This window comes from Biomphalaria glabrata, chromosome 9 (genome assembly GCF_947242115.1).
Source record: "Biomphalaria glabrata chromosome 9, xgBioGlab47.1, whole genome shotgun sequence".
NCBI classification, from domain to species: domain Eukaryota; kingdom Metazoa; phylum Mollusca; class Gastropoda; family Planorbidae; genus Biomphalaria; species Biomphalaria glabrata.
Genome location: NC_074719.1, coordinates 4529911 through 4548541, shown reverse-complemented (window position 1 = coordinate 4548541; position 18631 = coordinate 4529911). Strand labels below are relative to the sequence as shown.

Below are 18631 nucleotides of genomic sequence, written 5' to 3'. Positions count from 1 at the left end.
TTTGTAATCATTTTATTCAGAACTTTATTATCAAGATCCTGCTTAATAAAAAACAAATGGCACAAAAAAATCACATGAATCTCATTGTATCTTCTTTAAAATAAGCCAAGTTAAAAAGTCTTTGCATTAGCGTAGGATACAGACTCCTATCTTAAAAGAATTCCACAACAAATTTCCATGACAAAAAACATACTTCTTTTGTCACATTTTTTCACCAAATAGCAAAAGAGTTATTAATTTCTTTTGAGTCTTAAATATTTATAGGAAGAGCTGGTGAGTGGTTAATTGTGTGGGTCACTACAGCACTTGGGCTTATTTAGTGGAAGTCCTTGGTATTTGGAGTTTTGACAAATTTGAACATTATAAATATATCTGATGACATGTTTGAAATTATAATAGATTATCACCAGATTAAATCAGCAGTTGTTTGCTAAATATCAAAATTTGTTTTTCTTAGAAATGGTCTTTTAGGAGCCAAATCTTGAAAAACTTGACATTATTTGAATAGATTTCCCTAATATAGAAAATACTTTGAACACCTTCACATTTAAAAGGCTTATCACTACCGGTTTTGTAGATTAGTTAGTGTCTTTTTTAACATGAAGATTTTTAAAACGTATTTTAAACATACCGGGTATTTAATTAAACATTTAAATGTTTTATCCCCAATATGAATTTCTCAATATGGGATAAATCCATGCTGACAAATGCAGAATTTAAATGTTTTTTTCAAACGCATGACTGAGCTGGTTAAACTCCATGAGAACATGTGACACTGAAACAGTGTTTCAACAGTTGGTTTCATTTATCCGTCTTTAGACAAACATCCATGCTGCCTATTTAACATTTGAATCATTTTTTTCCCAGTGTGAATTTTCAACATCGAGAGAAGCCTTTATAACACATGTAACATTTTAATGTTTTTTCATCAATACAAAATTAGCTGGTGTCTCATTGAATACAAAGATCTAGAAAGCCTTTCAACATTTCTTTGTTTCATCAGAATTAACCAAATGTTGATTTTTTTTAGAATAGAAGTATATTTGATATTTATGAGGTTTCTTCCCTTGTGTGAATCTGTTGGTGAACTTTCAAGTAGGAAGAGCCAGAGAAAGATTTAAGACAAGTTGGACATTTAAAAGGTTTTTCACCTGAATGACTCAGCTGGTGACGTTTCAAATGCGAAGATCGAGTGAAGCTTTTATGACATGTTTGACAAGGAAACGGTTTTTCACCTGTGTGAGTCAGCTGGTGGCGTTTCAAGTGTGAAGAGCAAGTAAAAGCTTCGTGACATGTTGAGCATTCATACGGTTTTTCTCCAGTATGAATTCGCAGATGACGATTCACATGTGAAGGACAGGAAAACGCTTTATGACATATTGAACACTTAAATGGTTTTTCCCCTGTATGAACCAGTTGGTGGTTTTTCAAATATGTACGGTGAGAAAAGCCTTTATGACACGTTGGACAAATAAATGGTTTTTCTCCAGAATGAGCCAACAGGTGTGTTTTTAATATTGAGCTTCTGGAAAATTGTTTAAGACAGAGAGGGCATTGATTATTGATAGTTGGCTGGCAAGAAGCAAATTTAACTTCTTTTCCGAAAACAGTTCCAATAGGATGGTTTTCTTCTATTTTTTCTTGTAGTCTACTAGAAAACACACCCATTTCTATTAGTGTTTCTTTTCCTTGTTTAAAGTTCTGTACCTGTTTGAAAATAATTAAACAAAGTAGATGAATATTAACTTCTCATAAATATAAGGGTAATTAACATAAAAGAATTGAACAATTTGAGTGTGTTATTTATTAAAGCCTTGTAAGCAATGTCAAATGTCAGCATTTTTTTTTAGCATTATGTAATGTGTGTTCATCTGTCATATTAAGTTTTCAAGAACTGTATGAAAAAGATTTCACTATAACTGCTCAAAATAGCTGCAAATTCCTCTGTTCTTCAGAAAGAACACCTTTTGCTTTCAATGTTAATATTGTATACTGTATTTTTTCTTAAACAAAAAAAAACATTTTAAAACCAAGATTTAAAATTCCTACATAGCTTTACTGCTAAACAGTACTCGCAGGTACATATATCAAGAAGACAACAACCTCAACAAGCATCATATTTTGCCCCAGATTTGTCTTTTATACAAGATTTGTTAAAAAGACTTTACGTTTGAAATAATGAAAAAGCCTGTACCTGTATACATACTAAGTGATTAACAAATAAGATAAGGCATATAGTTCACATAGACATATGCATACAACAGCGTGAATATATTCGGATGAATCAATACATTAGCAACCTTTAGATAATGATTCTAAGGACAGGTACAACTGGATTCTCATCAAATATATGTTACACTATTTGTGGGCCAGGTTGTATGGTAATGCCAGGGCCAATTTTGACACCCAGTTCACCCCTGCTCTGAAGTGTACCGGTACATCATGTAATAGAGTCTAGAACAGGGGTTCTCAACCTGTGGGTCACGACCCCCTTGTGGGTCGATTGACGACTGGCCAGGGGTCGCCTAAGACCATCGAAAATGTGGATTGTTATTATCTACTCTTCTATTGCTCTGTGTGTGTGTGTGGGGGGGGGGGGGGTCGCGGCAGAGTGGTGGATTGTAAAAAGGGGTCGCCAAGTTTAAAAGGTTGAGAACCGCTGGTCTAGAGCTTTAAGGACATTTCATAGCCATCATGACTTGTGAGGTTTTTACTACTAGCAACAAAAGAAGCAGAAAACTTAAATGTTATCTTTTAAATTTGTGTGCAATAAAATAGATACAATATCAGATAGTAATATATATGGATATACTGAAAAAAGAAAAAAAAAGAAAAGAAAATTATGGCTTTAATTATTTTATTAATAATCATTACATTTTTTTAAAAAGGGGTGGGGGTGTCAAACTGCAAAGTATTTGATAGAATTATTGTTTAAAATTCATTATCTTTTAAATTTATGTGCAATAAAATAGATACAATATCAGATAGTAATATATATGTATATACTGAAAAAAAAAAAAAAGAAAATTATAGCTTTAATTATTTTATTAATAATCATTACATTTTTTTAAAAAGGGGTGGGGTGTCAAACTGCAAAGTATTTGATAGAATTATTGTTTAAAATTCATTTTTATTTAAAAAAAATAATTTTAGCTATTATATCACACTACTTTCATACTTATGGCATGTTCAGAGTGCTATAGTCCATTCAGAACAGTTTGCAACTCTTTATATATATATATATGTATATGGCTGCCTGGTCATGCGATATGCGAGTTGGACTGTCATTCAGACTTCTTGACATTTTCATAATTAACTATAGGAACCCCAAGAAATTATGGAAGACAAGAAAAAAGTCATATTTATGTACCGAATAACATAAAGCATTAAAAATTCTTTGTAAACAACTACACTTTGTTAAATACTTAAAAAAAATAAAAAAGCTTTATAAATAAATTATCTCTAGAGGTTATAAAAAGAATTAATAGAATACACATTTTAATTTAAATTATTTAACTGAAGATGCCAATGTAGTGCACATACAAAAGCCAATTACAGATAAATATATGGGTGAGCTAAGTGTTACAGAATAGATTTATAAAAAAAAAGAGTTTGGACCAAACTAAGTTTGATATGTTTCCTTATTTTTTTAACCTAAAGATTGAAACAATTATTTTCAACCTATTTTGCATAGAAAAAGGCTACAAGAATTTAATGGTGCTTTCATATGTAAAGATCAAGAAAATCTATTCTGACATAATCAGCATTTGAAGTGATTTTCACAAGAATTAATCTAAAGGTGTATCTTCAAATATGAAGTTGAACATCCCTTTAGCCAGATTAGACATTTGAATTGTTATTTTGACCTATATAAAACAAACTGGTGATTGAATAGCTGAGAAAATCCTATGCAACATGTTTGAATTTTAAATGATTGCTGATAGCTTTTCATAATTGAAGATGCAGAAAATACTTTTAGACAAATTTGACATTACAATAATGTTTCACTAGTATGAATCAAATTGTGTCTTGCCAAATGGTAATTGGATGAAAAACTCTTTAGACATATTTCACATTTGAATAGTTTTTCACTCATATGAATCAAAGTGTGTCTTTTCAGATGTGAAGTTGAAGCGAATCCTTTAAGGCATATATTACATTTAAATGGTTTTTCACCAGTATGGATCAAGCAGTGTCTTTTCAGATGTGAAGAAGAAGCAAATCCTTTGAGACATGTTTCACATTTAAATGGTTTATCTCCAGTATGAATATAACTGTGTGTTTTCAAATGTGAACTCTGAGAAAATTCTTTTGAACAAATTTCACATTTAAACCGTTTACTATTATGAACTCGCTGGTGATATTTCAAATTTGCAGATGTAGAAAATTTATGTTGACAAATTTCACATTTAAATGGTTTTTCATTGATATGAGTTGGCTGAAGATTTTTCAAAACTGAATCTTTAGAATTTTTTTTTAGAGATATTTGACGATTGATTTTTTTTTTATTGGCATGAATTGAGGTGTGTCTTTTCAAATGTGAGGATGAAGCAAATCCTTTGAGACATATTTGACATTTAAAAGGTTTCTCACCAGTATGAATGAACTGATGCCTATTCAAATGTGAAGTCTTAGAAAATCCTTTTAAACATATTTGACATTTGTATGGTTTTTGACTGGTATGAATTTGTTGATGATGTTTCAAAACTAAAGCTGTAGAGCATTCCTTCTGACATACTTGACATTTGAATTTTTTTCTGTCGTGAATCAAATGGTGTCTTTTCAAACGGGAAGCAGAAGAGAATTCTTCATTGCATTTTTTACATTTAAATGTTTTTTTAACATCATGAATTCTTTGATGATGTTTTAAAATTAAGGATGTGGAGAATATCTTCAGACATACTTGACATTTGAATTCTTTTCTGGTGTGAATCAAATGGTGTCTTTTCAAATGGGAAGAAGAATAAAATTCTTTTCGACATATTTGACATTTGAATGGTTTTTCCCCGGTATGAATCAAATGATGTCTTTTTAAATGTGATGAGGAAGAAAATCCTTTAAGGCATATTTGGCATTTAAAAGGTTTTTCACCAGTATGAATGTAAGTATGAGTTTTTAAATGTGAAGTTTGAGAAAATCCTTTTGAACATATTTCACACTGAAATGGCTTTTCACTGCTGCGAATAGGCTTGCGATTTCTCAAAATGAAAGATTTAGAAAATCTTTGTTGACATCTTTTACCACCAGTATGTCTTTTTAAATGTGAAAGTTTAGAAAATTGTTTTAGACATTTTTGACATTGATGATTTTTCTTAGCTGGAGAATAAGTGGAACTTTTAATATTTTGTCCAAATAAATGTCCATTCCGTCGTTTTTCTTCTATCTTATCTTGTAAGCTATTGCAAAAAAAGCTCTTTCCTGATGCCACTTCTTTCTCTTGTTTAATAACCTGCACCTATTTAAAAATAATTAAATGTAGTAGTTGTAAAAATGTATGATAGTAAATAGTGATAACTATAACAAATGGTTAGGTTGTCTAACTTTGCTAATCATAAAGAATGTTAGAGTGTTTAAAATTATTCTTCAGAAATAAAATTGTAGCAGTTTGTTTCTATAATAAGATAAAATACATTTTCAGCAACAATTTGTAACATTATGTAACTATAGTAGGATAGGTTAGAAGAGCCTCAGTATTTAAACACATCTTAAATGTTCAACTTTCCTGGGATAGTCTTCACTGTGAATTGGTAATCCATTAGTTTTAAACTCATTTTCAGTTCTTTGAAAATTTCTTTCATGCTACAGATGTTTTTTTTCCATGATTTATGAAATACTCAAATATTGTCCATGCATGAGATTGTGTGCTTTCAATGTCTGAGCAATCAAGGAATAGCTCTTTTGAAAGTACTAATTGCAATTACTAATCCAAAGGTCATATAGCTGACTGGAAAACTCAAATCGCCTTAGTGAATGCTGTCAATGGATGGTTCCTGCTCTTTTCTCCATATATACCATATACCATACTGTGAGTCAACTGATTTGATTAAACAAAATTGTTGTCAAGTGATTTAGATATTACTGGGTCTGTGACATAAAGTTAGTTTTACCCAACGGAGTTGTATCCCTTTATGAACATGACTAGAGGTTAAATCTTACAGCAGCGTCAATACTTTCATGAAGGTGAGGACCGACACAGAAGACTTGTGCATAGATAGGTGACTACAGGCTTTTGTCTCTTTAGTAATGTCTTGACTTTTCAAAATGTATTTTAACACTCGAGGTCTTACAGCACAGTGTTAATGCCTTCATGAAGATGATGGCTAGTTACATAATGGCTTGCACAAGTAATTCATTTTGATGCTCATAACATTACATGGAAAGAATAAGAAGCTAGAAAGTATTGGCTTAGTGAGGGAGAATAGGGAGCAATAAAATCTGTAAATGGCACAATCAAATTTCTAGATTGTGAAGTAAAATCTCTTTACTTGACCATTATAATTCTTAACTGTTTAAAATTAAAGGTGAAAGCATTTGTCCCATCATTTTTGACAATATTTTAAAAATTTCTTTGCCACAATCCCTCTCCTTTTTCCAAGAGGAAAAAAATGGAAACATGAGATGAAATTAAGAACCTAATTCGCTGATTATCATTTTACCACATTAGAGTGGTTTTATTTAAATTGTCTTAATAGCTTATAAATAAAATTAATGACTCCATGAGAGAATCGGTAAAACAAGAGAGTAGCCAAAGGTAATTGTGGAGAAAACTTAAAGATCAGAAAGCAAAAGTAAGAAAATGTTTGTAAAAGTGACTCCATTACTTAAACAAGCAAATAAAAACAAAGCTTGTCTAAGGGAAAATACTCTGCACTTCCAACTATATCTCTCAATAATATAGAAGTCATTTCCCTTATTTAATATCAAACAAAATAATTGATTACCAGTAATTAACTAGTTGGTTAATTATTTTTTGTATGATTCATGCCTTGTCTATGCCAATGAACTATTGTGCAAGGTTTCAATTTGTTCCAAGAATGGGTGTGGAAGAAATAATGTGCACAGACTGACTTGAATTAAGCTTTGTAAAAATGAAATGAATATTTAGCAGGAAAAAGGAATGGTCTGCTGCCTAAAGAGCTTGGGATATGTGGAAGTAAATAGTCCTATCACTAAAAGAAGTATGTTTTATGGTTTTATTTCAAAAAGACACATGTTCCAATTGCTTTGAAAGATTGTGTAAAAGTAAGATAATCAGTGCTTCTTTGCTAGTTTGTATCAGGGCTGAGTTGTCACAATGGAGCCAATAATAGAATATGCATCCTCTGTTCGGGACTCAACTCAGGAAAACATTAAGAAACTGGAACAGACACAAAATAGAGCAGTGAGATTCATAACAAATGAATATTCACATTTGACCAGAGTAACACCTTTAGTAAAATCACTAAATTTAGATATAGAAGACTCAAAAAGTAAAGTAGCAATTATACATACAACATTGAACTATAATCTTCAAATACAAAATCTAATAAAATACTCAGAATGACACAAGGATAATGGCACATTCCTCGTTCCATATGCTAGGACAAATTTGTAAAAATGCTTCTTCTTCCCTAGTGCTATTAGAGCAGCCAGGAAAACCAGTGACTTAGCAGAATTTAAGTCATTGGTTAACATGTATGACTAGATGTATTGTATAAGAAAAGATAAGAGCAACCTACACTCTACACTAAGAAGCATGAATTCTTGTTTCTAGTCTAGTAACTACTATGTATTTTAGAAGTAGTATTATTTCAAATTCCCAGGACTAGTTTTTCATTTCGGTTGATAATATTTATTTACCTCACTCACAGGCACTCCGAAGACAGGGGAGTGTCCAGCCATAAAGATAGCTACAGGAAAAGGACTGTCATCTGCCTTCGCTGTCCCAGCTAAGGACCATGGATTATTACAGTCAGTAAAATTAGTCATTTGTATCTCTTGCGTAATGGGGCATTCCTGTAAAAAAAATAAAATGTACCGGTACTTAAAAAATATTAACTGAACCTAAATTTGTGTCAATTTAAAATAACTATACTAATGGAGACAGACTATGAGTGCTAGTTTGAACCTCACCGCGAACAAAAGAAACAAAGTGGCCTTAGTCAAGAGAAAGAAAAAGAAAGCTGCCCTATTAGCTAGCCCTAAAAAATTGCTTATATATGCAAGAACTGTGGAAAACTCTGATGCTCCAGAATTGGCTTGATTAGTCACACCAGATTCTGCCCAGTCTCAAGACGAAGCCAAAGCCAGTGACTCATCTGGGCGCATCCATTGTCTTCCGAGACATAAGGTGCCAAATATATATACTTCTAATGTATATTTCACTTACAAGTTTTCTTCACATCCTACAACTGGTATGAACATTTATTTCCTATAATCTCATTCTAATGGTTTGTTATGTGTAATGCACCAATTCTAAGACTGATTTCCAGGAGGATAATAAAATGTTATTATATGCAAAATCTATTTTAAATAGCTCATTATTTTGAAATTAAAGCTATGTTTAAACCTAAGCAAAAAAAAAACCCAAATCTTTTTGCTTCCTTGACCTAGATCTATTGAACTGGTGATCAGTTAGACCACTTGGACCTAAAAGGGACAAAACTTGAGTGGCTCTTTTTTACTACTATTTCACTATCAATGTTTCTTACATTGGATGATCGGCTTAATAGAATTAGAAATAATACTGAAAAAAAAAAGCAAAAAAATTATACACACTCAATACTAACACTCGGCTATTTTACAACAAGGCTTTGTCTTCCAAAGATCAGTGCAGTATTTCAGAAGACTACACAGACCCAGATGGGACCTGCATATTTAGTCACATCTTATATTAACAAAGCTGTTGTGCTCCAAGCATCTATCTAAGTTTTCTTTCTGTCATCTGCACATATCTTCAGCAAGGTCTTTTTTTTAGGTGACCTTTGTTATGCAGCGGTCTCTACATCCGCCATCTGCTGCCAGATACATCCCTTTACACTAGTGAGGGCTAAAATGTTGCCTGAGTTGATCTTTATGGTGCTTCCAGGGCATCTCTGTTACATAGTCCTCTTTAACTGAAGCTCCCTAACAAAGATCAACTTTGCTTGTGATCTTCCAGAATATGAACTAAGTGTTTGACCCAGCGCAACTGTAGTGCCTCTACACCAGTGTTTTCCTAACTTTTTCCTTAACGGAACACTTCGCTAATTCTGAGTATTTACTGGAACACTTTATTAATTTTAAAGAGGGGTTAATTCATGGGTGACCTTCTAGTTAATCATTCCAATAGTCTATATGGCAGATGATGTAAAGGTCATTTACTCCTGTGTCTATTAAAACTTGATATTTTTTTGGGAAGGTTATTAAAAAAGGAATTCATGATATTTCACACACACACACAAAAGTATTGTATCCCATGCAATTCTGGCACAAGATGGATGACCACTGACCAGCAACTGATTGACCCTTTCTCACTAAAGAGTTTTAAATGAAGGTCATGTTCATCTATCTAATGTAATGGTGTTGAATACATTTTTGGGTCGCCATTATCACTCAACAATTGTATCTTTTTTTTGGGGGGTACAAAGTTTGCTATTATGCTCTCCTGGGCCCCTGATAACCCTGGTCAGTCAGAGGTGTTCATATAGCAGATGATAAAGCTGTTCAAGAGAATAAAACAACTATACTAGTCCATTTATTAAACTGACATCAATTCAATGAAATCACGCTATAACTATTTTTATCCAATATACCACAAAATCCTTGTTTCTACAGTTGAACTTTTAGTAAAGTCCATCTTTCTAGATGATATAGATTTTTTGTTTGTTCTAACCACAATGGTATTGTGATGTTCTTAGATATGTTGTGAAGAGAAAATACATCTCTTAAATCGAAAAAAAAATAAAACATTGAAAAAAAAAAACAACAAACAACAACACTGCCCAAGAAAGTTATTGCAAAAAAAAACAACAAAAAATTCATGTCGACACAGTGAAAAAAAAAGGTTAAACACAACTGAAATACCCTCCTGTTGGAGAACTTTTAAACTTTGTTGACTACAATTAAGTTATTGCCCTTGTTAAAATGTTCACTACAACTTTAAACGAAATGGATTCCACTATGTAAATCTCTTACAACTGGAATATCAATGGCACTGTTGCAGAATGTCAGAAAAACTAGATTAGAAAAATTCGATCATATTAACAACAAAGCCAGACAGTCATAACAATTAACATAAGAGAATCGATCATTCAATATGAGTTATACTCATTTTACTGCATGTGTTTCTTCTAAATAAAGTTTTTTTTTTTTTTTTCATAAAACATGTTTACTTTTTAGCTCTATCCATTATAGATTATGTTACATTTTATGCATAAATGGAATACCTGATGTCCAAGATTCACATTAGAAGTTTCTGATTGCTGTGTATCCAAGTCTGATTCATCTTCATCTGTCATCTCAATTTTGATCACTTGAAAGTCTATTTCTTCACTTGGCTCTGTTTCTTCTATTTCTCCACATGGTTCTGTTACTTCTATTTCTTCACTTGGCTCTGTTATTTCTACCTTCACATGTTGTAAAACATGGTTCAGATCAAACGTAAAGTCATGCCCTGTATCAGCCATCATGGACAGGTCTAAATTTTAGAGAAGTTTTACATCTGAAAAAAAAAATTGTTTTTTAAAATTCAAATTTAAGATCTAGATCAACTTCTTTTTATAATGTCAGCACTGGTTTACCTTCTATATTATTATAGTATTAGTTATTTGTATCTATCTAGTCTTTAGATTCTACTTATAGATAAGAGGTTAGATTTTATAGTTTTTAGATAGATCTAGATCGATAATAGATCTAGATCTAAATGTCAAGAGTTTAAATCTAGAAAGAGAGAATAGATAGATCATCAAAGACTCTAGAGATAGTCTAGATCTTCCAGCCAGTGAAGTGAAAAGTGAAGATGATCTTGTATTAGTATAGTATAGTTATATAGATCTAGATCATGGGCGTAGCCAGGAATTTTTTCTCCCCCCTCGCGCAAAAAAAAATTAATATGTGTGTGTATGCGTGTGTGTGTATAATTCATCCATTCATTCTTGCGGAAGACATTTATTGTAACCTAGAATAGGTTCTTTCTGGAGTTAGTGGAAAAATTGTAGACTTCCCGCCAGCAAGGAGGTCTAGAGGAGCGTCGTTAGCTGCCCAGCGCGGGGCAGACCCCCGCCACCAAGCACTATTTCCGGTATTAAAAGCCAACAAAATGCATATTGGGAGGTATCTACAGTGCATTATCCTGCTATTAAAAAGTTTTATTTTTAGCTGTTTTCAACCTCAAAACTCTCTGTATGAGGGTATTTAAACTCAAAACCATCAGGAGGGGGTTTAAACTTTAAAAAAGCCCTCTGGAGGAGGGGGTTTAAACTCAAACCCCCCTTGGCTTGGCTATGCTTATAGTTATAGAATTATAAAAGTGTGTAATTTGCTTTTTTTTTTATTCAAGAGGTATTTTTTTTTAGCTTCAAACCCTGCTGGAGGGGGTTTAAACTCAAAACCCCTTATGGCTACAATCATAGAATTTTGAGAGTGTAATTTGCTTTTTATATTGAAGAGGTGGTTTTAGCTATTAGATAAACCCCACTGAAGTGGGGTTTTAAACACAAACCCCTCTTGGCTACGCTCATAGAATCTGGTGACTGATGTATAAAATAAATAGTCATATATTGAAGAGGGGGTTTTAATGTAAATTTTGGAGGAGGTTTTAAAATCAAAATTTTCCTTGCTATGCTCTTACTCTTAGTTAGTCTTGGAATTTGCTATTTGGGGATTGTCTTTTATTTACAAATACATTCTTTTTGGGGGTTTTGTTTTATAGAAGAGTGGGATTTGACTGCAAAACCCCCTGGTAGGGGGTTTTAAACTCAAAACCCCCTTGGCTGTGCTTGTTCAAGTGACAGTTAGTCCTTCTAATCATAATGTCTCTAGATCTAGAATTCTAGATCTAGGGCTAGTTGAATATTAAAATCTCACCAAAAATACAAAATAAATAATAAATTATTAAATAGAATCAAAGCAAAAATTCAGTCACTAAATTACGATCCCCCCCCCCCTGATCTAGATTATAGATCTATTAAATTGGGGTATTAGTTTAAAGTTTTATTACAAGTAATGATGCAGATTAATCTAGACAGAGAAAAAGTGAAAAGATACCTAGACCGGTCGCCATCTTGTTGACAAGCATATTAATCTCCCTTTACTAGATCTATATTAAACTTTTTTTTTGTGAGAGTTTTTTGTTCTAATGTTGTCGACTATGATGATTTTTACGTTTATTTGCTGAAATGAATGTCTACAGAACACATGCAAATTAAAAAAAAAAAGAAATAAAATGTTAACAGAATATATGGTTTACAATTAGATCTATAATGATCTATTTTGCCACTATATAAAGCGAAATTATGATAAAATAAAAAAAAAGGCACGAATAAAATAAAACACGCATACCTTCAAAAAATTCAAGTTTAATTATTTTTCTTTTGAACAATATGCATTATGTCTTAATGATCTATATAGACTACAGAGCAATGACAATAAATGACAATAGTAAGGGGCATGTATTACTATAATATAGTCCGCATGCCAGACAATCGCCTTCTCAAACGACTTCGGTACCGGAAGCTGTGTGCAGGAAAACGCTCCCTTGGGGGGGGGGGGGGGGGGTCAAAACAAGCGCAATAAAGACACGCTTAAGAGCTCCTTCAAGGAGTGTAATATTGACATTCACGGCAGAGAAGCACTAGCTCTTCTGTCGGCAAGCAGGGCTGGAATTACATAATTTGAGGCCCTAGACGAAGTGAATAGGGAGGCTCTATCGAAGTGAATAGGGTGGCCTCAAATAAAATAGAAAAACAAAAAATATGTAATGATTTAGGGCATTTTTGGCCTATAAACTGTCCTGTATCACCTGTATCTATATAAAAATCAACAAACTCACATAGCGCAAATAGCACTTTATAATGTGCTTTATGGACGATTCTGTCGATTCATGATCACCAGGATAGAAATAAAGTTTCACCATTCGATCACCATAAGGAAGAAACATATGTAGTATAACAAGTAGGCCTACATCAAAACATTCGTGAATAAACTTTGAATTATTGTAGAGAACTAGAGGATATCTGGAAATTTAGGCACTGGAAAGTTAGGCACCAGTAAATTGGGTACTTTTTGACAAGGCGGAAAATTAGGCACTCTTTAATAACGACCTTAATTTTGAACATAATTATACAATTTTAACATACAATTTATCCTTAGGCTTTGGGCTGTTGGTGGCTTATCAAAAATACAAACTAAGACGATTTCTAACTTCATTTTCGTGAGATAAAAGAAAAGCTGACAAAACGGGGAAACGGGGGGAAAGGACAATCATGAGAATATGGGGGGAAAGGGCTCCGGATTAAGAGTCATTTTATAATAAAGACATAAGTAAAAAAAAAAAAAAAAAGGTATAGTTCCCCTTTCTGATCTTGATATGAGATCTATAGGACATGATGTAAATTATGCTGAATTAGTAGATAGTAAATTTATTTTTTCCCCTATTTATTTACTATAACTGCATTTTCTGACCTTCCGAGTAGCAATTTCAGAAATAAGTGTATATATTTCAATACTGTTTTCGCACTCAACGGACAGAACAGCAAGTGAATGCATAATTTAACTTTTTTTTTTTTTTTCCGCAGAACTTCTTTATTATTTTGTTCTCTGTCGCAAATTTGAAAATGAATGCTCCCTTCAAAACAAACTCTTTCTGGTGAAGAAAGAAATAGCATGCATACATTTATCCCCCCCCCCCCTATATATTTACTATAATTGCATTTTCTGACCTTCTCATTCAAATGACAGAACAGCAAGTGAATCCATAATCTAACCTTTGGCGTAGAATTTCATTAGTTTTTGTTTCTTTGGCCAATTTGAAAATAATCGTTGCCTTAAAAAAATATTGCTGGTGAAGAAAGAAATAGCCACAGACATATATGCATATAATATATATGTCTATGGACATAGCATACATGCAGCACGCTATAGATATATAATGTTTGGAAAATCAGTGATATAAAACATTATAAAGTAAAAGTGTATATTTAAAAAAAAAAAAGCTGAATCTTCTACTCAGTCTTAATATTGTGCGTCTATACGAAAGGCTTCTTGGCAGATTGCATTTCTGAACAGTATTTTACGGCAATATCATATGAGTAAGAGGAAATTTGAATTGCTTGAGATGTAGTGCTAATAGAGCATGGAATGGGTTGCCTGAATCAGACATGAAAACCAACGACTTGGCAGAGTTTAAGTCTTTCATTAACATGCATCACTAGATTGACATGTGAGATGCGTAGGACGTAATTATCTTCTCTTTTGAAGTAAACGTCTGCATTTGATAAGATAAGTGGATAGAAGCATAATGGATATTATATAACTCTTTAGCGCTTGCATTTAAAACTGGTCATTCACGAATGAAACATGATAATTTTGTAGGTTAATGAAATCACTTACGTGACTAAGAAACATCGATTTCAGTAGTTTGGTAAAAAATACGTTATCGAGATTTTTTTTCCCATCTTAAGACTAAGACTGCTTTATTGATTCTTATGAAAATTTGTTGTGATTAAAAGGACTCTTTTCTCATATCTTATCTTATCTTATATAATACAGACGTTACTTCAAAAAATAAGATGATTACGTCCTACGCGTCATGCATTTAGTCACGCATATTAACCAATGGCTTAAATTCTGCCAAGTCACTGGTTTTCCTGGCTAGCTCAGGCAACCCATTCCATGCTCTAATAGCACAAGGGAAGAAGGAGCACTTATACAAATGTGTCCTAGCATATGGGACGAGGAATGTGCCTTTATCTTTGTGTCTTTCAGAGTATTTTATTAAATTTTGTTTTTGTATTTGAAGATTATGGTTCAGTGTTTTATGCATAATTGCTACTTTACTTTTGAGTCTTCTGTCCTGAAGGCTTTCTAAATTTAGTGATTTTACTAAAGGTGTTACTTTAGTCAAATGTGAATATTCGTTAGTTATAAATCTCACTGCTCTATTTTGTGTCTGTTCCAGTTTCTTAATGTTATCTTGAGTTGAGGGGTCCCAAACAGCTGGATGCATATTCTATTATTGGCCTAACCAAGGTTAAATAACATTTTAGTTTTATGTTCTTATTTGATTTATAGAAATGTTCTTTTAATAAAAAATATACAGACAACACAACAATTGACACATAAATAGAACAGACACAACATAAAAAGTTCATTCAGCGACTACACACAGGCATCTTGGTACTTTTCATGTTTCTTGATCAACGAGTGGCGTTGATATAGTCTGACCGAGTGAGGTACGAACGAGTTTTTGTACCGCTCTGTTCTTATCTTGATTGACAGAAGTCGCCCACTTCGCGACGACTTGACGCAGTTATGATGGAAGACAACAACCACTGTTGTCTTCCAAGATTTTTGCGATTTTTTCTTAGACGTTTCTGCTCATAAAGTTCCTTTAAATATGGTAATGTTGTGCGTGTGATTTTTTATGCCCTTTTTATAATGTTTTCTAGGCGCAACTGTTTAGATGAAGCGTTGCCTTGCCAACAAGTTATTCTGTATTTTAGCAGATTTTGTATAGTCGCGCCGTAAAAATTATCTAGGATCTGCTTATTTAGTTTAAAGCTGAATTTTTTTCTTCAAAGTGTTTCCTAACTTCTGCACTCGTGTAAAGCACTGCCTACACACCCCAGGATCGAGCCACTACTTCTGTTATCTACATTTTGGCACGTGTAAAGTCATATCTCAAATAATTGACTTCCGTTTTAATCTTTTTCGCAAAAATCGTAAATATTTACACTTGACAAACGATCGTCCCGCGTACATTGTAGCAACAAAATTCAGTCGGCGAGAAAAGGAAAAAGCCTGGGTGTAGTGGAGGGGGGGGACGTTTACAAAGCTTATGTCAACTCACTCTGTCTGTCTGTCTGGTAAAAAGTGTGTACACGTTATTTCCCTCAAACCCATTCTGGGATCAAGTTGAAACTTCGCACAATTTTTCATTGACATAGACATGAATCAATAAAACAAAAAGTAACCAATTAGTCAATTAATTACTGGTAATTAATCATTTTATTTGGGATCAACTAGGGAAACTAATCCTTCAGTTTTCACAGATATGGCTTAATTTGTTGGGTTTAGTCCCCTTAAATAATTGTTAACGCTATTTCTCCCTCACGCATTATCCGATCAAGTTGAACTTAAAAAAATTATTTATTTTACCTAACAAAACATGAATCAATAAACATAATACCCAATCAGTCAATTAATCATTGGTAATTAATTATTTTGTTTGCTATCGAATAAGGGAAATAACTTGTACATTGTATTGATAGATAGGCCTATAGTTTTAAGGGCGGAGTTCGAATATTTCGAATAGACTACTGCATTTGTGAAGATGCGACACTGCACGACAGCGAAGAACTGATGTGGTAGCTTTAGTAGGAAAACGACATAAAAACGTAAGAAGATGATCAGAAGAATATTGAGAACGAATTTAAAATAAATAAATAGACACAATAAACAAAGTCGAGAACCGCCGTATTGAGAGATCGCAGTTGGCAAATCAATACAAATGAATATGTAGGCCTACTACAAGCGAAAGTACTTAGAAATCCGAGTCTACAGAGCTGGAAAGTGCACATAAAGTATTTTTTTTTAATAATGCGCTTTCCTCTTTCTCTACTAATTGACGAAATCGGCGTTGATTTCACTCCAATAAACTAAATTTTTGGATTTATAAACTTTAATTTGTGTTATGTAAAGGGAGCATGCATTCTCCTATAATTCAATACCAACTAAAACATTTTCTGATAACAAACAAAAAAGGTATTGAAGTTTAATCATAACAGGATAGTGGAATACAAATGAGCAAAACGAATAATAGGCCTACTATCGGAACGAGGAAAATAATTACGGAGAGAAGGAGTTAAAATGATCGATACTTACGTACTCTTTGTTCACGGGATAGGCCTACACCAAAAGCTTATTTATAGATAAGCCTCGATCTATGAAAATCGCTAACAGAATAACTTTAAAACACACTGCATATTCAAACAGAACTCTAGCAAAACAATATACTAGTTTTGCTAACTTAAATAAAAAAAAACTAATTACAGCACTAGCTGTGCAATCTCAAAACAATTGTTGGCAAACCTTTCTCTACAATTTCTTGATAGTAAAATGATCTCCGAAGCCTCATTAACTCCCATAACATTTCAACTGAGACTAATGAAAGCCGACTAGTAGTTCTAGAATCTTTCTCTCGAAACTAATGACCCAGATGTAAATTACAGATCTAAATTTAGCTTTTAACTTAACTAGCATTTACTTTTGTACTTCTTGCTTTGTGTATTTTCAATGATTAAAAAACATTTCTAATAGGAAAATTCCAGGTTTTCTTTTTTATTTTCAAGGGAAAATGTGACTTTTCCTATGATTTCGAGGTATATTTTGGCTAAAACAAATTTCCCGTGTTTTTTTTTTTGTTTAGATTTTCGTGTTATGTGGCCACCATGTGTTTCAAGATATAATATATATTAAGCACTTAATACATCGAATTTCCAATCAATTTATTTCATTATGTTATGGTCCCATACTTTAGGTGAAGTGGGTTAGCTTAATAGCCTATATCCGTGCATTTCAACTGTAAACAAGGGCAGGAAAGTGCGTGTAAGTAAGACAATAACGTAACGTCTATTAACTCTTTATCTCCGTTATTATTTTTTCCACGTACATTCTGCACATTACTAATTCACTACCCTGTTATGATAAAGATTTAATAGCGTTTGTTTGTTATCAGAAAATGTTGTATTTGGGATAGAATTAAAGGAAAATGCATGCCCTTTCTATATAACACAGAGACATGTTTATAAAATTAAACATTTTTTTAAATTTTAATGAGGTCAAATCAACGATGGTATCGTCGATTAGGAGAGAAAGAGTTAATAACGTAACACATAGGTCTACCGTGTTTCCCTGTTCAGCTAAAGGGCTATTGTAGCCGAATGTTACAGCTAGTAGGCTACGTTCAAGTCCCCGAATACCTGGCACTAGAATCCACGTGCTTTATATTCCACGGCGCTACTCCATAAAAATCCGAGACACAATTCTGTTATGCTGTGGGGGACAGAGTTTGTCTAAAAATAACAGTAAAAATATCGCGATAATTTCCAGTACCGTAATGAAGAATTCTGCTTCCCTGTCCAGGCACTTATGACTATGACTTAAACAGACTTGCTTAGAGCAGGATGTGATTAAGAAAAAAAAAAAGCCTAACCATACGATAAACTAACCCTAACCTGCTTACTTGTCAGCCGTGAGATTTATGTTAAGCAAATATTCACATTTGACTATAGTAACACCATAAGAAAATATCCTTAAACTTAGTTACACTTGAGGACAGAAGAATAAAAAGGACACACAACTCTGAACCACAACTTACAAATATCAAAACACAACCTGATAAAATACCCAGAAAGATACAAAGATAAAGACAAATTTCTTATTCCCTTTGCAA

At 32.9% G+C, this 18631-nt stretch overlaps 1 protein-coding gene across 8 annotated transcripts; it reads right to left on the bottom strand.

The window, feature by feature from the left end:
* LOC106059127 (zinc finger protein 227-like) lies at positions 1–18233 on the bottom strand. Of its 8 annotated transcripts, none has more exons than XM_056040394.1 (4): positions 13899–14008; positions 10407–10681; positions 7849–7995; positions 1–1707 (listed from the first exon to the last, which is right to left on the bottom strand). In XM_056040394.1, the coding sequence occupies exons 2-4, from the start codon at positions 10647–10649 to the stop codon at positions 1051–1053; spliced, it is 1047 nt and encodes a 348-aa protein (XP_055896369.1). In that variant the 5' UTR covers positions 10650–10681; positions 13899–14008; the 3' UTR covers positions 1–1050. The 8 variants fall into 8 exon arrangements, with proteins under 8 accessions (XP_055896369.1, XP_055896368.1, XP_055896367.1 ...); XM_056040393.1 differs by having other exon boundaries at positions 7840–7995; positions 13899–14006; XM_056040392.1 differs by lacking the exon at positions 1–1707 and adding an exon at positions 1716–5455 and having other exon boundaries at positions 13899–14009.
* Between the last annotated feature and the right edge of the window lie 398 nt (positions 18234–18631).